This window comes from Pongo abelii, chromosome 8 (assembly GCF_028885655.2).
Source record: "Pongo abelii isolate AG06213 chromosome 8, NHGRI_mPonAbe1-v2.0_pri, whole genome shotgun sequence".
In the NCBI taxonomy this organism is placed as follows: Eukaryota; Metazoa; Chordata; class Mammalia; order Primates; family Hominidae; genus Pongo; species Pongo abelii.
This window is the reverse complement of record NC_071993.2, coordinates 100398783-100421264: the sequence shown is the minus strand read 5'-3', so window position 1 is coordinate 100421264 and position 22482 is coordinate 100398783. Positions and strand designations below refer to the sequence as shown.

The 22482-nt window shown below is 39.3% G+C and overlaps 1 protein-coding gene across 1 annotated transcript in view; it reads right to left on the bottom strand.

Annotated features, from left to right (window-relative positions):
- Positions 1 to 22482, bottom strand: part of PDE6C (phosphodiesterase 6C) — a 52665-nt gene that overhangs the window by 10326 nt on the left and 19857 nt on the right. The window contains exons 9-15 of the mRNA XM_024253860.3: positions 20226 to 20375; positions 19484 to 19627; positions 18080 to 18148; positions 14919 to 15065; positions 14578 to 14685; positions 14100 to 14209; positions 8957 to 9044 (exon numbers count right to left, since the gene is read on the bottom strand). Coding sequence (XP_024109628.3) covers positions 8957 to 9044; positions 14100 to 14209; positions 14578 to 14685; positions 14919 to 15065; positions 18080 to 18148; positions 19484 to 19627; positions 20226 to 20375 — 816 coding nt within the window. The remainder of the gene's footprint in view (positions 1 to 8956; positions 9045 to 14099; positions 14210 to 14577; positions 14686 to 14918; positions 15066 to 18079; positions 18149 to 19483; positions 19628 to 20225; positions 20376 to 22482) is intronic.

Genomic DNA, 22482 nt, shown 5'->3' with positions numbered 1-22482 from the left:
TTGAGCTCAGGAGTTCGAGACCAGCCTGGGCAACACGGTGAGACTCCCGTCTCTACTAAAAATACGAAAATACAGAAATAGCTGGGTGTGGTGCTGTGTGCCTGGGGTCCCACCTACTCAGGAGGCCAAGGTGGTAGGGTTGCTTAACCCTGGGGACTGGAGGTTGCAGTGAGCTGAGACTGTGCCATTGCACTCCAGCTTGGGTGACAGAGCGAGACCCTGTTTCAAAAAAAAAAAAGAAAGAAAGAAAGAAAATGAGAATATAAGCTGGGGGTGGTTTCTTAAAGCCGACTTATTCCAAATAGACCATTTTAGTCATACAGGCCAAATGACAGATATATAGTGATTTTGCCAAATGAATCTGACAGTTACAGAATACAGAAAAATTCCACTGGAAAGAAAGAGGAGATAGTCTATCAAACTATATAAAGAGAGAAGTAGCATAATGTCAAAGACAATACTGGCCTGAACACCAAATAATAACAGTAAACACTTACTTAGATCTTACTACCTACCAGGCTCTAAGTGCCTTGTGAATATTCTTAATCTCTTCACAACAGACCCCAGCACAGAGAGGTGAAGTAACTTGCCCGAGGTTAAACAGCTAGAATGTGGCAGAACAGGTGTCTAAGCCAGTGCAGCATGGTTCCAGAGTCTGTGCTCCTAATCTCTGCACCACACTACATTACCTCTCAAGAGGGAACCCAGGTTCATTTCCTGGTTTCCCCACTTTGGCAGTCGTATAATCCTAGAGACTTTGCTTAACATCTGTGAGCATTTGTTTTCTCATATGGGCATAATAACAGCTGCCCTGCCTAACTGCCTAGCACTTAGTCTATGCTCAATTACTATCTGTGGAATGCTCAATCAAATGAAATGACAACTGGGAATGCATTTTAAAACTGTAAATTGCTGTTAAAATTTATTGTTGTATCATTATTATTATTATGTAAAGTTATGAGGCTAGGTCCAGGTAGAAATAGAATTGCAAACCTAAGACCAAATATGGCTCAGTCATTTCAGAAGATTGAAATATTAGAAAGCAATCACTGGACAAGAACTCAAGTTTTAGACACTACACTATGCCTTATATAAATCTTCACTTAAGTCATCTTTTTATAGCATTTTCTAGGACAAGAAAAGTGGTGTTTTACAAAGCATATCTAAGTAATAGAAAGGAAAATTGTGATTTGTTTTGTCAACATAATGAGTTCTTCATAGCAACTATAGTTAAACTTTTAAAATAGCTAAAATGAAGCAATGAGTGTTGACCAGTCTAAATACAAAAACAAAAGAGAGATTATCTGGATCAAAATCAATGTTTTTTTTTTTTTTTTTTTTGAGATGGAGTCTCACTCTGTCGCCCAGGCTGGAGTGCAGTGGCACAATCTTGGCTCACTTCAGCCTCTGCCTCCTGGGTTCAAGCGATTCTCCTGCCTCAGCCTCCCAAATAGCTGGGATTACAGGCACCCATCACCATGCCCAGCTAATTTTTGTATCTTTTAGTAGAGATGAGTTTTCACCATGTTGGCCAGGCTGGTCTCAAACTCCTGACCTCAAGGGATCTGCCCATCTCGGCCTCCCAAAGTGCTGGGATTACAGGCGTGAGCCGCCGTGCCTGGCCCCAAAATCAATTTCTTACTTGGGACATTTCACAGAAGCCTATTGGACATATCAGTCCAGAATCTCTGAACCAAATCTGGATACAGGTTATTTTCAACCTGGTCTGGATTACCAGGAAGGGGAAAAGTAAGTGGGACCATTTTGATCCCACTTAACCTGCCCCTGATTTTGGAACAATGGTGGCCTTCCTTTTGGACTTGGGGTGATCCAGTGGCATACTGACATCAGGGAATCACTGCCTTTATTTGTTCACTGATGAACATTGCTATGTTCCCAAAGTGATGTTTATTATGTGACTCAGATACATACTTGGCAAATTAATAATATTTGAAGCCAACCTTGATTGCTATACTAGGAAAAAAAGTAGGGGGAGGGGAGGAATGTGTGAAAATGCCTTAAACCTTTAGACAAGTTAATATTTATAGCACATTAAGTCATTTAAAAAAGCAAAACAGACTGCTGAATTCAGAGAAATAATTCCTTGGGACAGAGACTTCCTCATCTCTACCAAGTGTCAGATTGTGCCGAGTATATAATCTACAACCAATCAAATAAATCAAATTTATTATGCACCAATTGTTTTAGTGCATATTGCTTAATTTGTAAACCTGGACACTTGTTGCTATTTAATAAATGTGAAAGAAAAAGCTATATATAAAGAAATATATAGAAACATGTGACAAATACTGTTTAATCTGTTATACCTTTTTCCAATCCAAAATAATAAAACAGCTGTATTAAAGTTGATAGATTATCAAAAACTATCTTACTTTTCAAAATGAGTCAATACTGGATTTTTAAAAATTGATATAATGAAGAAAAAGGGTTTATAGTCACCATTTCAGTACTGCTTCTTTTGTATATAGCACTACATATCTGCATTTCATTCATACCTTTTTCTTCTCATTCATTTTCATTTTTATCTAAAGACATGTACAAGTCTCCTAATTGAAAAACTCTTTCTTAATTCTACATTCTTTTAGATTTTCTCTGTTCTCCATTTCACACCTGAGGTTCTTGAAAGAAGCGCTTCTAATTGACTTATTAAGTTGTGGATATAGATTCATATAAAAGATCCCATTCCTGTTTTTGTATATGTTGCTAGAAAGCACTTGGCCAAATTTGTGGCCTGTGTCTGATAAACATTTTGGCCAAATTTGTGGCCCATGTCTGATAAATACAATAAGGTACATTTATGTACCTTATTGTATATATTTTGGGTATGTATGGCCTTTACTATGCTCACCTCATTTTCCTTATTTTTCCATTAGTCCTCATTTTCTTTTTCTTTAGTGTTGTATGTATTCTTCGAAGCTCCATCAAATCCTCTTTGGAACAAAGTGGGACATACACACACACACACACATGCACATACACACACACTTGCACACAAGTTGGGTTTTTTGTTTGTTTAGTAAGTAAACACAGACTCAGTGATCCTTTAATTAGACCAAGAGGTCTCAAGATGTGCCCAGCACACAGGAGAAGCAAGGAATTCCTTTCAAGACCTACTTTGACAACACAAAACAACAGCAAAAGAGAAGTTGATGGAGAAGTTATGCTGATGTACATTTATATTGACTTCTGATATTCAATCTCCTAACCAAAGACATCGCCATAGGTAACAAGAAGTAAAGGAGGGAAGGCGGACAGCAATGGCCAGATCCCAAATAGAAGGCCTGGAGCTTCATGGGCTTTGCTCAATATGAGCTTTACCAACTTCAGGAAAACAAAATCAAAGAGATGTTGATATGGCTCTGTGTTCCCACCCAAATCTCATCTTGAATTGTAATCCCCAGGTGTTGGGGGAAGAACCTGGAAGGAGGTGATTCAATCATGGGGGCAGTTCTCCCACGCTGTTCTCATGATAGTGAGGGAGTTCTCACAAAAGCTGATGGTTTTAAGTGTGCCACTTCCTTGTTCTTTCTCACACGCTCTTGCCTGCCACCATGTAAGACATGCCTTGCTTCCCCTTCTCCTTCAGCCATGATTGTAAGTTTCCTGAGGCCTCCCCAGCAGTGCAGAACTGTAGTCAATTAAACCTCTTTTCTTTATAAATTACCCAGTCTCGGGTAGTAGCTTTATAGCAGTGTGAAAACGGACTAATACAGGTGTGTTCCTTAGAATTGGTGACAGAATGTTTGAGACAACAAATTGGAAGCTGAGGATTTCCCCAGCTCATTCCTGCGCTTCCTCCATGGTGCTCAACAGATAGTTGGCTCCATTCAGGGATGAGTAATTTTCAGAGGGGAACAAGTGCAAAACCTATGCATGAAATGACCACAAGAACACAAAATAATCCATAGAGCCAGCGCAATTCCAACCAAAATACCAAGAAGTTTGTGTATGTGTGCTTGTAAATTGACAAATCAATTACAAAACTTATATGAAAATGTAGAGTCAATAAGTACTGGACTCAATTAAAAGTTGAATTAAAATAAACAGTAGTGGAAATTACAGAGCAAAATGTAATTTTATAAATATTGATAATGGTAAAAAAATTAATATCACATAGAACAGATATGTGGGAAAAAGTATACCAATTCCTTCATATTTCATAAAAGGGAGTTAGTAAATACTGTAAAGTTAACACATATAGCTTAAAAATGTCAAACATCTAAATGTTCGCTACAGCTTTTTGTAATTTTTCATAGTCATTTGTTATTCATTTTAGAGGGCTCTTTAAGAGCTAACATTTCTTGTGATAAAGACACCATTATGTGAAGTTCTGCAATTCCTTCCATTTAAAAAACATTTCTTCTGTTAAATTCAAATAAAGTCAAATGCAATAACTTTTATTTAAGATAAAGGGATTCTACTTAGCAATGAAAAAGAATGAATTGGCTGGGCACAGTGACTCACACCTGTAATCCCAGTGCTTTGGAAGGCCAAGGAGAGAGGATTGCTTCAGCCCAGGAGTTCAAGACCACCCTAAGCAACATAGCAAGAGTGTATTTCTACAAAAAATACAAAAAATTAGCCAAGTAGAGAGACTCATGCCTGTAGTCCCAGCTACTTGGGAGGCAGAGGTAGGAGGTTTGCTTGAGCCAAGGAGGTTGAGGCTGCAGAGGGCTATGACTGTGCCACAGCACTCCAGTCTTGGCAACAGAGCAAGACCCCATCTCTAAAAAAAGGAATGAATCATGGACATACACAACATGAGTAATCTAAAAATTATTATTCCGCATGAAAGAAACCAGTGCAAAAGAGTGTGATTGATTGCATGATTATTCTATTATTGTGCTAATTGTATGATTGCACTTATATAAAATCTAGAAAATGCAAACTAATCGATAGCAACTGAAAACATTTCAATGGTTGCCGCCTAGGGCTGGGAGTGGAGAGTGGGGTGTGCTGTGAAGGGGCATGATATGAGCAATTACTTGGATGATAGAAGTGTTCCGCATCTTGATTGTGGTGCTGGTTTCCCAGGTATATAAAATAGTCAAAACTCATGGAATTGGGCACTCTAGAGATACAGTTTAGGCTAGGCGTGGTGGCTCACACCTGTAATCCCAGCACTTTGGGAGGCCAACGTGGGTGGATCACCTGAGGTCGGGGGTTCGAGACCAGCCTGGCCAACATGGTGAAACCGTGCCTCTACTAAAAATACAAAAAATAACCGGGAATGGTGGTGCATGCCTGTAATCCTAGCTACTTGGGAGGCTGAGGTGTGAGAATGTCTTGAACCCAGGAGGCAGAGGTTGCAGTGAGTCGAGATCATGCCACTGTACTCCAGCCTGGGCAACAGGATGAGACTCCGTCTCAAAAATAAAATAAAATAAGATATGCAGTTTATTGTACATATACTTCAATGAAGTTGATTAAAAACCAACTCTGGCTTAAAAAAATAGCTTGGGTAGTGGGAACACATGGAGTCCTTTCTCTCCATGCTTCCTGTATATATCCACAGGGTGACTGCAATGAGGTTCATTAGACGTTAATGAAATATCGATTTCTGGATGGTAGGATTTGAAGCAATTTAAAAAATATTTGTCTTTGATGTTTTTCCTATTGTTTGAATTTTTATAGTGGGCCTATGTAACTTTTGCAACTATTAATGAATATTGAATACATATATAAATATGTAATATTCCATTTGTTTTTGAGCATTTTGTTGAAGACATTATGTGGAGACAGGTGCACTAGACGAGAAAGGAGACCTACTTCCCAGCCCCTGGCCACGGGCTCTGACTTGCTCAGCTGCTTTCATTTGCTCACGGAAAGAATCTATTTTATTTTCCCTGACTATTGAAATGGCGATAGAAATATGAATTCTGCATAGCACACCCCAAACAGGTAGAAATGGCTTTAATTCATTCAGATCGTGGCTCTCGAGCTAGCTGAGGCCAGGGAAAGTACAGGCCGTTCTAGTCTTCAGCGTGGTGCCTATGACGCCCGCAGGAGAATATTGCCAACATGTTCTTGCCTTGCTAGTGGCAGTACACAAGGTATTTGATTTCTCCTTCACATTTCTATGTGTAAAATGGGGCAGGCTGATGCAGTTGATAAGAAAAAGCATAAATAAAATTATCATACGCTTTGGAAAGAGATGTTCTGAATAATAACAGGATTTTGTTATTTATGTTGAGCAATATATTTTGTCATTCCTACAGTATATTCTAGTATTAAAATTTATACTCGTACAAATTTGGCTAATGAGGTTTCCACCCATTCATTTGGGTTAAAGCATTGATTTCTGTCTGGTTTAGAGTACAGGCAGTTCTATTCCTCAAAGCAGTGAATCCATCTCTGCTAGGATAGAAGGACATTGCAGTTCAAAGCCTTATAATATGCAAAACAAAATGTCTGAGTAATGCCCACAGATGCTGAAATTACTGGATAAATCCCAAGGATTTCCCTTATTTAAAAAAATTAAAATTTTTAATGTGTATATTTTCTTTAGAGAATGAAAAAATACAAGAACTACATTGTCTCCCCAAAATGTAAAAAGAATATCTGATAGGTAACAATCTTTTTGTGTGTGTGTCCAATTTGACTGCTCATAAACAGGCTCTGTGTGACTGCATTGCCTAGCAACTCTATTGACAAGGCTTTAAAAGTCTGCAATTAGCAGGTTGAAGGGTATTACAGAGAGGTCCTTGAAAAGATGGTATAGATTACTGAGATGCAATATTCCTTTTCAGAAAGAATAATAAGTTTTTATATAGCCATCAAAGCCAGTTCAGACTGCAAAGTAAATAACATTAAAAAAAATTCAGATGGAAAACTAACTCTAAACTGCCAAATCCCAGAAGGAAAAACATTTAAGAAACTAGGAGCCTTCCAGTGTTAAGCATTTAGATATTTGGCTGCTGTTTTAAAACAGTATTTTGTTTTAGTAGGTGACTGTATGATTATGCGATACATGACATTTGATGCTACCTCACTGTGGTATCATATAAACAGGGGGATTTACAGAAAATTCTTACTCAGAAACCGAAGATTGTCCCAAACAGCAAAACAAAGACTTATAACAAATTAGGTAATAACAATTTACTCTTACATTCCTGAGTTACTTTCAGTTCCGCTCCTTCTTTTAATTCTCATAGAACAGGTGTTACCTATGCTGTGAATTCTGCTGCAGGGAGAGATTCTGTCTGCATATCAGAATTAAAAGGGTTCTGGTTCAAAATACAGATTCCCAGGCCCAAACTCCAGAGAGTCTGGTCAGTAAGTGGAGAATGGGGCCCGGGATCTGTGCCTTAACAGCCTGTCTGCCCCCGCCCTGTTAAATTAATGAGTCCGAAAGAGTTGGTCCAGGTACCCATGTCTGAGAACCACCATCTGGACTCATACGAGGTTAGCGCTTTGCCAAGAGCATTGCGGAATTAGAAATGCCACAGCAGGTTTGGGATGGCAATGGTGTTGGGTGCTGTGTCAATCACAGATTGTTAAAACAACGCAAGTGGTTTTCTTCTTTTTCCATTTTTCTGCCCAGTTGCTCTGCCTTATGAGATTTTCCTGCTTGGCTTAAGAGGACCATCTTGGATTTTCATTACCTAGAAGAATTTAGTATTCTCTCTAAACTTGGATATCTTTCTGTATATTCTGAGCTTTTAATAAAAGATTATTATTAAAACTGAGAAAAGCCCACTCTCCAGAGGGCTCATGTATCCTAATGAGCATGTGATTCTAAACAAGTTCACTGCCTGTGACAAAACAGTGCTCCCCTCAATCTAATGACTCACCTTAATCATTTTTGGTTTGGAACATTCTTAAGAAAGTATAATTAGACAACATCCACAACTTTCCACATGCCCATATACCCCTTCAATAAAATTGATCAAGGGAAGAAGAATGACTACCCTCTCTGGAAGATTAGTAGTATGTAATATGTGCAATTCACAATGAATTCAAGGGGCTGAGCCACTCCTGCAGAAAGCCATCTCTGATCCCACCCTCTTTGCCCCTTTCTGCTGCCACAGTCTTCACACAAATGTGCTTTCTCCCTTTGGAACTCTCAGAGCATGGCTCAGTGCCTCTCTGATGGTAGCTAAGTCATGCCTACTTCCATGATATAGTTTGGATCTGTGTCTCCACCCAACCCCATGTTCAGTTGTAATCCCCAATGTTGGAAGTGGGTCCTGGTGGGAGGTGATTGGATTTTGCGAGCAGTGTTTCTTAAGAATGGTTTAGCCCCATCCTCCTTGGTCACAATACTGAGTGAGTTCTCGTGAAATCTGGTTGTTTAAAAGTATGTGGTACCTCCCCCCCACTTCTCTTCCTTCTGTTCTGGCCATGTGAAGTGCTCGCTCCCCCTTCAGCTTCCAACATGATTGTAGGCTCCTTGAGGCCTGCCCAGAGGTTGATGCTGCCATGCTTCCTGTACAGCCTGCAGAACTGGGAGTGAATTAAACCTCTTTTCTTTATAATTACCCAGTCTCAGGTATTTCTTTATAGCAATGCAAGAATGTGTGAATACACTCCACTATGAAAACTTGACTTTCTTAAAGGCATAGACCATGCTGTAAGCATATGCCCCATGAATGAATAAGAAAATCAGTGACCATGTAGCCTCCTTTCCCCTTTACATTTACATATGCTTGGGGTGCACGGAGCACTTTTGTATCCACCATAAGCCTTTTCTTCTTTCCCTACAGACCCACAGAGATTCTGTGACTTTCCATGGCTCTCTTCACCTGTCTCAGCTACTTCCAACTTGGCTGTTCAAAAACTATTTCAATATAGCAATTTCTATCAATTGATTTCAATAAGGGTATACACTATCAACTGCTGTAACTCAAGGCCACCCTTTTTCCAAGCATTTTCTGTGGGTTAGTGCTTTGATCCAGAATTTGTGTTTAGCTGTCTTAAAGAGAGGTTTACGTACCTCATCCTGCAACAGAGTCTTACTGTACTCCAGGTGGTGCCTCTCCAAAATAGAAGAACCATGAAGTCTTGCTAATGGAGACGTGGATCTAGAAGGAAAACAATATGCCATGATTACAGCTGTTTAAAAATTACACATAGGTTCATACAATTCCGAATTTTTCTTAATGTCTCTCTTCTCCCTCCCCACTCAATCATCTGTGAAGTGGTCAACAATAACATATTGGAAAAGATTTTCTAGATTTAGAAGATGAGAATATGCTCTTTTGGAAAAAAAACCCCCTAATTTGTTGAATGCATAAATGATTGAATTGTTTAAACTAAGGAGTTCAGCTCCTTGTATCTAAATTCTTTAAGTTCCCTGGGGCTTATGGCGGTGGACTATGACTTATAAAACGTATAGTAAACATGTGGAGGTCCATAGGTTATCTGCATAGAACCAAGATGTAAAGCACTATAAGGTAACATTTCTCTCCTCCCCCCAAGACAGTGACATAAATGTAAGCTTAGAGTTCCCATTTATTAACGATTAGATCACAGCTTTATATAAGTAGGGGCCCCAGTCTTTTGTATCCTGTTTTTCTTCAATGCCTTCAGGCTGAAGAAAGAGGCTGACGTCAAAGGTCTAGAGATTATGTGAAGACCTCATGAAAATATAGAATAAATAATTTTAAAGAAAGAAGAAATCAAAAACATGGCGGGCAGCCTTAGTAGAGAAGCTTTATTTATTTCATGGAGAATAAAACTTTAGGCTGGGAGAGGTCATTGCCAGGTTACTGACAGGTCAGGGAAAGCAAATACTTTAGTTGGGGAATAATTAGGCCACATCTGATCAATATTACAATTGATCATAATTTTAATACATATTTAAACAACTACTCTGTGTTGGCATTGGAGATTTTTTAAAAAATGAGTAAATCCCAGTTTCTATAACCACCAAGCTGCTTTCTATCTTATGAGATCCACGTTTGAAGCTCCATGTATAAGTGAGAACATGTGATATTTGACTCTGTGCCTGGCTTATTTCACTTAACAAAATAATCTCCAGTTCCATCCATATTGCTGCAAATGACAAGATTTCATTATTTTGGTGGCTGAATAATATTCCATTATATATATATATACTACATAGATATAGTATATCTATATAAATACTATATAGATATACTATATATGTACTATATAGATATACTATATATGTACTATATAGATAACTATATATGTACTATATAGATATACTATATATACACTATATATAGATATATATCATATATATCTATATATGATATATATACTATATAGATATACTATATATCTATATTTATTATATAGATATATATTATATATATACTATATATAGGATATATATATAGTATATCTATATAGTATATATATATGCACCACATTTTCTTTATTTGAAGATAGAGAGTAGTTTGGTGGTTATCAGAGGCCAGGAAGGGTAGGGAGGTGGGAAGGATGAAGACAGGTTGATTAATGGGTACAAATATACAGGTAGGTAGAAGAAATAAGACCTAGTGTTCAATAAATTAACAGAGTAACTATAGCAAACAACAATCCATTGTTATTTCAAAATAGCTAGTAAAGAATAATTTGAATATTCCCAGCATAAAGAAATCATAAATGTTCAAGGTGATGGATATCTCAATTATCCTGATTTGACTATTGCACATCATATGAATGTATCAAAATATCATGTACCCCAAAAGTATGTACATCTATTATGTAGCAATTTAAAATGTATATTTTTAAAAATGAATAAAGCTCAATTCTAGCTAGAAAGGAGTAGTATCTTTAATTCCTTTAGGTTTAAAAACATTAGTTAAAAAATGTTATTGGGAAGCTAGATATTCATCTGATCTCAAAATAATGTTTCCCATATTACTTATTAATTGCAAAGGAGAAAATGTTCCTTTACATAGAGAGATCTTCTGGACATCATCCATAAATAAAATTGATATCATGGGCTTCTTGACACAATGCATTGAGAAGGACACAGCATCATCTATGTAGTATTCCTGCCAAAAAATGCTTAGTCAGAATTTATTAATCAGGAAACAAGTGGTTAAATCCAAATTGAAAGATATTCTGCAAAATAGTTGGCCTAGACTCTTCAAAAACGTCAATATCCTGAAACATACAAAAAGATTGAACAATTACTCCAGATTAAAGGAGATTAACGATATTTGACAACTAAATGCAAAGTGTGCTCCTTGATTAGATCTTGAATTAGAAGGAAAAAATAGCTATAAAGGACATTAATGTGGTAATTGGAAAATTTTGAATAAACATTTTATATTAGATAATATTATTGTACCAATACTGAGGGTGATCATTGTATTGTGTTTATGTAGGTGAATGTCCTCCTAATTCTTAATAAGTATATGCTGCAATATTTAGGAATGAAATCTAGTATTACAGCCGACTCACAAATGATTCAGTGAAAAAAAAAAAAGAATTAGTTGGCCACGTACCGTGGCTCAGGCCTGTAACCCCAGCATTTTGGGAGGCTGAGGCAGGAGGATTGCTTGAGCCCAGGAGTTCAACACCAGCCTGGGCAACATAGGGAGGCCCTGTCTCTACAAAAACAATTTAAAAGTTAGCCAGGCATGGTAGCATACACCTGTAGTCCCAGTTACTTGGGAGGCTGAGGTGGGAGGATTTCTTCAGCCCCAGAGGTCAAGGCTGCAGTGAGCCATGATCATGCCACTGCAGTCCCTGGGTGACAGGGTAAGACCCTGTCTCAAAAAAATATATATATTATTTATATACACACACAGACATTCACACACACACTGACAGTCTGCAGTCAGGAAGCCCTTCCATCACCACATGCCCCTACAGTTGAGTTTACAGAGGAGGAATGATGAAAGAAAACCAGGCCAATGCAGAGGGCAGGGTGTGGCTGCATGCGTCTTTCCTGCAAACCTGGAGGCAAGATGGCAACTTCAATCCTGCTACTTCCTATAACCTAGGGAAAGTTTGACTTCATCTTTTGAGCTCATCAGTTAAAGTGGGGGATAATAGTACCTCCTATATGGCACCTCCCTTCACTGTGCTGTGAAGGTTAAATGAGGCAGTAGGTATCAAGTCCTTACTAGCACACAATAGATGCTCAATTTGTTCCTCTGGAACTGAATTGGCTAGTATATTACTGATCAAGAAGGAAGATGAGGACTTCAGTGACTGTCAGGGGACTTGCATTCTGGAGGGGCGAGTGGCCAGTGTAGGCTGGAACCTTTGAGATGAAGATGTCTCTTGCCTCAAGTCTGGATGGAGATCGTCTTTTCAAGACAAAGCCTAATAATAGGTAGAATTGCTGAAGATGAGGAGTCACTGCTTACAAAGTGCTTTTCACTCAATGAAATTATATATGTGAAACCTGCCTAGTAGGCACTTTCTCAAGTAGGTTTCACATATGTAATTTCACTGGATTCTCACAACAATCTTTGAGAGGTCAACACTTTATCCATCTCATGGCTAAGAAACTGAATCTCAAATAGATTAAATGACTTGTCCAAGATCCCCCAACCAAGAAGTAGTTGGTCCCCACAAATCCAAGACTCCAAAGCCCGTTCAGTCTGTCTACAATACTTCAGTACTTCTGGAGAGGGGTAGTTCATGTGTCAGAAATGAGAATGAAGTGTGGCTAAGGCAGATAGACCATCTTAAAACCCATTATCAAGGAACTGGGCTGGCCATGAGCAATACTGGTGAATGAAGAGTCCAATGACATCATAACAATAATAGTAATCATAATAATACCTAAAGTTTATTTATTTATTTATTTTCTGAGAATGAGTCTTGCTCTGTCACCCAGGCTGGAGTACAGTGGTGTGACCTCAGCTCACTTCAACCTCTGCCTCCTGGGTTCAAACAATTATCCTGCCTCACCCTCTCAAGTAGCTGAGATTACAGGTGCACGTTACAACGTCCAGCTAATTTTTGTATTTCTAGTAAAGATTGGGTTTCACCATGTTGGCCAGGCTGGTGTCCCACTTCTGACCTCGTGATCTGCCCTCCTTAGCCTCCCAAAGTGCTGGGATTATAGGCGTGAGCCATCGCGCCCAGCAATCATACCTAATATTTATTAACTGCCAGGATCCTACCATGAGTTGAGGGCTTTATATGCATGATCACATTTAATCTTTACAACAACCTTATGTGCTGGGTACCATTATTAATAATTCTTACTTTCCAGATGAGGAAATTGAGGCTTAGAAAGTTTAAATAACTTGTGACCCATTGAATCCAAATCTGCCTGAGCCCAGAGCTTGCACCCTTCTTATTGTACTTCCTTTCTTGGGGCAAGAGAGAAAGACGGCATCAATGTTCAGATAGAAGACCAGCTGAAGGAGAGTTTGTTAGAAGCAAAAAGACCAGGGAAGTGAAGGGTAGTGAGCCCAGGGATAGTATTCTCTAGCCTGAGCTGGGGAGTGCTCCATAGAAGTGTACAAGTGTAAGCCTAACATTCATGTACCTTGTGTATTTGTTTTTTATTTTTTATTTTTTTTGAGACAGAGTCTCTTTGTCGCTCCAGCTGGAGTGCAGTAGCGCAATCTTGGCTCACTACAACCTCTGCCTCCTGGGTTTAAGTGTTTCTCCTACCTCAGAGGCACATGTCTACCTCCTATAGACATGTGCCTATAATCCCAGGTGTGTGACACCCAACTAATTTTTGTACTTTTGGTAGAGACAGGGTTTCACCATGTTGGCCAGGCTGGTCTTGAACTGACCTCACTTGATCTGCCCGCCTCACTCTCCCGAAGTGCTGGGATTTCAGGTGTGAGCCACTGTGCCCAGCCAGATTCATGCACTTTAATATAGGAATTCAACACTCTGATTAAACAAAGTTGAGAGAAGAAAGCCTGAAGGCCTATAGGAAGAAGGCAGAGGCACATCTGGAAATGAAAACAGAAAGGAAAGGGGGACGCAAGCACCTAGGGAGAAAGAGCAAAGTTATCATGAAGGCGGAAGCTTGGGAGGGAATAGAACCCAGCCCTGGAATTTCCAACATGGCAAAGAGGCATTGACTGGGCCAAGGAATAGGGAGAAGCGTTTTTCTCACCCTAAGTACTTTCCAATGTCCACCAATACGTGTCAACATTGGACATGTGTTCACTTACTTCATCTGGTACAAATTATTGGTGCCTCTGTGGTCAATATCATGGCAGAAGGCAGCAGCAAGCATGGCAAAGGCTTCGAGATCTGTATAGTATTTCTTTAATCTTCCTGTCTAAAAAAATAACATATATACATATATCTATAATTTATTTGAATTAATATAGCTCTATAGCAAGTGCAGCCTGCAATAGAGAATAGGCCCACTAGGTTTCTGCAGCAAGTTCACTTTATTTGTTGTGAGTATTGTAGTATTGTGGGTGAAGACTGAACCTTCAAGAAGGTAAGTGTGTGAATATCTGAATGATCATCCCACTGGTGCTCAAGGATACCGATGTTCCCTGGGACTCATCTGCAGCGGAGAGGGGTTTGTGCCCTGAATTTTTAAATTACTGATCTAAAATGATGGACCATACCTATTTCTCATCATGCTCAAATGGGAAATCTGCAGGTTTATAAGGATTTACAACCCTCTGTACCTACCATCAGCAAAGTAAACATGGTCTGCCCCACGTTGAACCCATGCCGCCAATTGTGGTAGGTGACAGCTCGGTATCCTTTCCTCACAGTGTACATCCATCTGGTAAGAACCTAAAAGAAGATGACACCATTCAGACTTTGGAATAGAATTCTAAAGGTTAGAAGGTCTGTGGCAATCTTATCTAAAAAGATGTGTGGGTCTTGTTGACAGGGGTTAAGCCGATGTATTTAGAAAGTTAATAATAATTTAAAATTCAAACTGAGCCCATCTTTTGAACCACAGAAAACATCAGTGAAGCAGAGCCGCAGAATCACACAGTATTTTAAATTAAATACCATCTGACCTCTACAGGTACTTTGAATTTCTCCACCACATTTATTTCAAAAAACAGTCGTATTCCACATTTAATCAATCCGTGCTCTGTAAGGGGGAAGTCACTGAAGCGGAATTCGTACAGTTCTGCTGAGCGTGGGTCTGGCAAGTCCTCTTTCTGTTGAAATAAGGATGGATTGTTTCAGATTACATTCATCTGTTTTCCCTTTCCACTCCCATAGCCAACACTGGGCGTAAACCAAAATTACAATAAAAGAACACAATGTGTGATTCACTGAGCCACCACGTGCCAGGCACTGGGTGATGCAGTTTGTGCAGATTATCCTTACGGCAGGCCTACACGATTATCTCCATTTTACAGGTGATGAAACTGAGACTTGGCTATACTAAAGACTTTCTAGGTAATGGGATACCATTCCAAATCCAACTCCAGTAGCTCTTTTCTTTCTATGATGCAAAATAAAATGTTTAGTTACAAAAGCCTTACTCATTTTCGAAACTCAACTTTTTTTCTGTTCAGGAAATATTCAGTAAACAGTAAATGACTGTTTAATTCAATTCTCTTGAATTTTCTTTATGTGCTCAGTGATAGTTTCCCATTAGAATGTGAGCTCCCCGAGGGTGGGGATCATCTGCTTATTTGCTGCCATATCCCAAATCTGCAGGTCCTGTCCCAGGAAGGTGCTCAGGAAATGCCTGTTGAATGAATGAGTGGATAGATAAACCTATGATTGCCCTGCAGTACATAGGTATACTTGCAGACATTTCATTTAACTCACATCTGGTTAGGATTCCGGATTATGTGAAAAAATAGCCAAGTAGACACATGGCATTGGTGCGACTTGAGAAATAACAATATGGATCTTGCCCTTAAGGAACTTAACTTATTAAAGTGGCTATAAAATACATGCGAGTGAAAAGTAAGCACTTAGAATAATCAGAGAGTATGCTAGTGCTCCATGCCGAGGGAGAAACTGAATGTCCTTGGACAAGTGGGGAAATTAAATGAGGAGAGATGCTGGAGGGACATGCATGCAGCTGAGCTGGCAGAAGGAAGTGGAGAGACGATTCCATGAGGGTGAGAAAGTGCCAAGAGGCAGAAATTAGCAACAACTATGTGGGTCTACCAGACAGATCTGCAGGAGAGATTCAGTTCAATGGGTATTTATCTGAATGTGTAGTATGTCCTTACTAATGCACTGAGGAGGACACAAACTTAGGGAAAGGGAGGTCATTCCCCTTAGTGAGTTTAAGGTTTTTCAGGGGACAGCCATGCTCTATTTACACAGATTTCAACACCGAATGATATATATCTAATTAAAGCAAAATTATGGTTTCCGGTCCCCCCAGCCCCTGAGCCTGGGCTGGCCCCTCACACTCTTGCACAGAACTGTTGCTACACCCAGAAAATCAGCTGAGCCTTCCCTGGAGGTAACATTAAAGTGCAGGCCTGGAGAAAGACTCAGGTAGGTGAAGATGGACAAATAATTACGTAGCTGAGAAATGACACCAGGATAATTTTGGAGAACTCCTCTGAAATATTTGTTATGTTCCTCAATTTTACGCAACAATGATTTGGGATTTGCCCTGAGTAGATTTTACGTTCAAAATAGGCTGGTTTTTTAGGAAGTCTACTGGTTCTTTGTCCAGTTTATTTCTTCTACAACATGCAATCCTTCTTCCTTTAAATAAGAAATTAGAGAATTTCTAGTGACACAGATGTCAATGAAAATTTTGTTTTCCAAGAAGATGCCTATTGTTGAGGGCAGGTGGGGAGAAGAAAGAGTGGTCTTCTGGGCCAGGCTGAGAGGATGGTGCTCAAAGGGGGAGCCAAGCAAAATGGGAGAAAAGGGAACCTCAGATGACATGAAAACATGGGGGTGGGAAGTAAGCCCCGAAAAGGGGTCAAAGACCAACAGTCCTATGGTAGCAGAGCAAAGGCCCCGGGTGGGAGGACAGAGCCCATAAAAGATGGAAAGGGAGAAGGTGAGATAGTCAATGTGTCTTAGATTAGAAAGAACACTCACATCACAGATCGGAAAGAGACCGTGGAAAACAGGTTATAGCAGTTAGTAAGGAAATTAAGTGTGATATTTCCATTTCAATCATATGGAATTCAATCCTCTGAAATTCAAGGTCTTGGGGTCTTGGTAAATATCCCAGGATTTCATGGATTCCAGAAGAGCCACATTCTAGAAACAAGGGCTCCACCCTAATACTAGGAATAAAACCAAAAAAGATCATCCCAAATGAAATCTAAAACAATTCTCTCACCTGCCAGAAGAAACTCTAATGCCCTTTGCAGAAGGATAATATCACTCAGAGCCCCTACACATTTTTATCTACAATATCTGATTTTTTATTTTAAAAGCATGAGGCATGCTTTAAAACAGGATCAAATGACTAGAACCCAGGTGTAAAAATAAACAGTAAAATCAGATCTACAGGTGATTCTAGTATTAAGATGGGTACCTTAAAATAATACACATCAATACATTTTTTTTTTTAAATACAGGGAAAAATAGTCAAAATAGATCAAATGATGAAAAGTTTTAACACAGAGTTAGAACCTTAACAAAAGAATTAAATCTACCTTCTAGAACTGAAAAAAAAAAATCTCTGAAATTAAGAACATATTGAGCGAGTTTAACAGTTGATTGGACACAACAAAAGACAGAATTAGTGAAGTGGGAAAGTTAATTTCAACCAGAAATAATAGGGATGGCCTACTGGCAACAACAGGAAAGAATGGAGCCTTCAGACTCCAGAAGAGAAGCTAGAAATGGCAGGGGGTGCCAGTGCCTAGAAAGATCCATGCTCCACACTAACTCTGTCATGTCCTCTGGGGTGGCCATGGTGTCATCCAAAGCTATTAAAATAAACTGTGCCTTGATATCCCTAGATTCTGTGCCCGAAGTCCCCTAAGCAGTAGTCTAGGCTACCTACAATTGTAAATTATCTGTGTGAATTGGACCAGAGGCGACAAAGATGAAGAAAAGCAGGGAATCAAAAGATCAATCTTTAGAAGAATTCTTTCTTTTTAGCCTTGAGAAATATCAGGAAAGAGAAAACTCAACATTTACTTGAAAAACAAGAAAGCATGTCCTAATATATTATTGATTTATAATGCCTCTATTTAACAGGCATTAAGGTTAGAAAGAAAACACTTACCAAAATTGCAACAAGTTGTTTTTCTTCACAGTCATCAATTACATCAACATTTAACTTCTCTTGAAATTTCTAAAATGTAAAAGCAATTGAGGTGTGAAATTCCTAAAGGAGAAGATTTCCATCTGATTCCTCTACTATTACAGTCTTAGTTAAGATATATTTAAAATATGTGGGAGGAAGAGGCGGGAAGATCCCTGGAGCCCAGGAGTTGGAAGATGCAGTGAGTTATGATGGCACCACTGCACTCCAGCCTAGGTGAGAGAATGAGGCCCCATGTCTAAAAATAAGTAAATAAATAAAATATACGACAGTGATTTCCATGGCAAAGATGCATTCTTTGTCATGGATACAAAGACCTATAGCACCTGATTATGAAGACTTTCTTCAAGAAATAATCTAATATATTTGATTTTTAAAATTCCCCCAAAATGATTACAGTAGCTGCTTTTTTAAAAGAGGTGTGGGTTGTTTGCATGTAGGAAAGAGAAAATGAGTGGCTTACATTTATTTTTCTATTAGCTTATCACAGTTCCCTTTATTCCCCCCAGATCTTCTCATCTTTAACATCTCAAACTGTCAAACTGAATTACACTCAAACCACTGGGCAAAACCAAAAACCAACATGCTCACCAAAAACAACCCACTCCAGCAAAACTACACACACACACACACACGCAAAGCCAGGGAAATAAAAGAAATAGAGATGGTGGGCACATGATATTTTCCCTTCATTTTGTGGTGATTAGAACATGGTTAGCAAATATCCCCTTGCTCCCCCATCATCTATAAGGTTGGTCTTCATGATGTGGCTTTCTTTGGCCAATGAGCATTTTGGTGACTGTGATGTGAGCGAAAACCTGAAGTATGCCTGCACCGTTGGGCTTGCTCTCTTGCACTTCTGTCATCTCTGTGAGAAGGACATCTATCAGGTAGCTCCTGGTCCAAGAAGGATGAGAGACACATAGAGCAAACCAAATTCACAGCTTGGAGCCAAGTCCAGCCACTGTCAATCAAAGCCTGGTCAACCCACAAATGTGAGTGAGAGATAGAGGTTCATTACTGCATGCCGCTGAGGCGTTAGGGTTGTTGTTATGTAGCATTATATGACAATAGCTGACTGATACATTTCCCTTCCTAAAATATATATATATTTTTCTTGCTATAGCTCCCATAGCCCCAGGGCTGTTTTCAACAAAGTGCTTTTCCAGCCAAGCAGCAGTACTTCCAGTAAGGGTCTCTGTACACTGGGCCATCCATGTCTTCTTCCAACCCCTCCTTCCCTGTCTCTCTCCCTCAGCCCAGGAGTAAACCATTCGCATTTGTCCGACCCCTGGGTAATTAGATGACTTCTAGAATATGTGGTTAGGTAACATCTATGTCCACAGGACTGAATTTCCCACTTACCAAAATGGACTTAATTTCATCAGGAGTGGCTTTGGTTTGGTTCATGAGCATTTCCTGAGCAATGTCCTTTCTGTTTTCTAGCTTATTCATCTTATCGTAGGTGTCAGTATTTAAAAGAGACCATCCAAGAAATTGTGTGAGAGTCTGAAACGGATAAAAGGTGATTCTAATTCTCTTCAGTTAAAGGAAAATTGGTTTGGAGGCAACAAACTGCACGCTTTTCTATCAATCTCCCTTCCATCATCAACCACCCCATTCCTTCTTTTAATTTAAGAAAAACATACTAATAATCAGCTTCAGACAATAAAACTGGCTGAGTTATTGCTTTTTAAAGTGGACCATGCACCATGAATACTTCGTTAGAAGAGAGAGATGTTACCAACACCAGTACAGTCAAGCAGGACCTAAAAATTAGGCAGGGGGCTGGGCGTAAGAATAAGAATAAGAATGAGAGGGAACAGGAAGGAGGAGTGGGAGAAAGAGGAAGAAAATCCTCTTTCCTGTTTTCTGAGTATTATAACAAATTTTGGTTAAGCTAAAAATTTTATAGTTTGGTAGAAAATGTTGCAGTTTATAGAAGTCAGGAAATAGAAACGACAAAATAACAACATATTGGTTACAGCTATGTGTGACCCATGTCTTAATGGCCCTTCAAAATATCATTCCACAATAACAAATAATTATGCGCCCTCTCTTATTTTGTGAATTGCATTGACTTCCATTATCTTATTATTGCACTTGCCTCGGTAATGTATTCATCATGCTCATCGAAAGGTTTTCCATCCTTCCTGTTGTAAAATGTAGCAACTCCTACAATATCTTCTTTCTTGTTGACGATAGGCAGGGACAAAACATTCTTAATGACCCAACCAGTTTCGTCTACAGGTCCTTTCTACAAACGAGAAGGGACCTTAAGTTATTTTTTTGCCTTTTTATTTTGAAATAATCATAGATTCACAGGATATTACAAAAGAAATGTACAGAGAGATTTCTGGTACGCTTCACCCAGTTTCACACAATGGTAACGATGGTTAGACAACTATAGTACATTTTCTACTGTCTTGTGTAACTATAGTACAATATCAAAACCAGAAAACAGACATTGTACGATACAGAGCTGATTTGGATTTTACCAAGATTTGTATGCAGTTACTTTTGCACATATATGTGTGTGTGTACATATAGTTTTATGCAAATTTATCCCTTGTGTAGATTTTCAACCACCGTTAGAATCTAGATACAACACTATTTCATCACTACTAGACTCTCCTGTACTCCTCCCTTCTAGCTACCACCCAACCACCTGTCACTTAGTTTATTTTTAATTTAAAGAAAAAGGCTGGGCACAGTGGCTGGAGCCTGTAATCCCAGCACTTTGGGAAGCAGATCACCTAAGGTCAGGAGCTCGAGACCAGCCTGGTCAACATGGTGAAACCCCATCTCTACTAAAAATACAAAAATTAGCCAGGTGTGATGGTGGGCACCTGTAATCCCAGCTACTCGGGAGGCTGAGGCAGGAGAATTGCTTGAACCCAGGAGGCAGAGGCTGCAGTGAGCCGAGATCGTGCCACTGCACTCCAGACTGGGCAGCAGAGAGAAATTCCATCTCAAAAAAAAAAAGAAAGAATAATCTTTTGGTGTTAGATGTGCAATTCCTACTTTGTGTTAGAACATGGCTAGGACCATACAGCCATTATATGTACTCTAGCACATCCAATAGAGTGAACTAGAACCAAGTGTCTGTTTTCTGACAATTCTAACCTTTTCCCTTTCTTTCCCAAGCCCAAGGGATGGGAAGTGCTTCTTACCACTATGTTACCTCACTGTTGCCTTTACACTTTTTCTATCCTCTAACACCTGCTTAGCTAATTCCTTAAATAAAATTCTCCTGTTGAAATACTAGTGTGGTTTTTGTTTTTCTGACTGATCCATGAAGATAGTCTTTCATTCTGTGGTGTGTTGAGTTGAGTAAACATTTGTCAAGCCTCTATGGTATGCCAGGAACTGGGGAAGTTGCTGAAGGTACAAAGAATAAATCACAGGTCTTGCCCGCAAGATGCTTAGGGTCTAGCGGAGGGATGCAGGCACAAAAGTTTAGGAGTGTTTTTCAAAGTGTGGTCCAAGGACCATGTGTAACAGATTTGTTTTAGCTTGTTTCATTTTTTTTTTTTTTTTTTTGAGACAGGGTCTCACTATGTCACACAGGCTGGAGTACAACAGCATAATCTTGGCTCACTGCAACCTCTGCCTCCCAGGTTCAACTGATTGTCCTGCCTCAGCCTCACGAGTAGCTGGGATTACAAGCATGCACCACCACGCCTGGCTAACTTTTGTATTTTTAGTAAAGATGAGGTTTTACCATGTTGGCCAGGTTGATCTTGAACTCCTGACCTCAAGTGATCTGCCCGCCTCAGCCTCCCAAAGTGCTGGGATTACAGGTGTGAGTCACTATGCCCGGCCTGGGCATGCATCTTCAATAAGCTTCCCAGGTAATTCTGATGCCTTCTGAAGTATGAGAACCATGATGTAGCATTTGCACAGTATGTAGCTAAGGCAAAGATAGGCAAGCACTCAACACACCACATTATTTGTTCTTGAAGACCTCCCTTGGCTTACTTAGTCATCCTTACAGGCCCCTGTTAAGTCTTGGCTCTCCCATGAAGCCTTTCTAATTTTTCTAACTCATAAAGAATTTTTCTGTTTTGGAATTCCAACTGCACTTATAGCCTGAACCACAATTTAGCATTTAGACTGAGCATGTAATAAGTGCTCAATCTAAGTAACTTGTTACTACTCTATGTAGTCATTATACATGGAATGAAAAGCAGAGGAACCAAACCTCAACGTCTGTGTCCTGATGGTCAAAGCTTTAGAAAAAAGATGCAGTGCATAGTGCTTGCAAAGCCTGCATCTTTGGAAAACAATGAGAAATATTTATGTACTTATGCCATCATACGGACCAAGGACAAAATCAGTAATAGAAAATATATCACATGCGT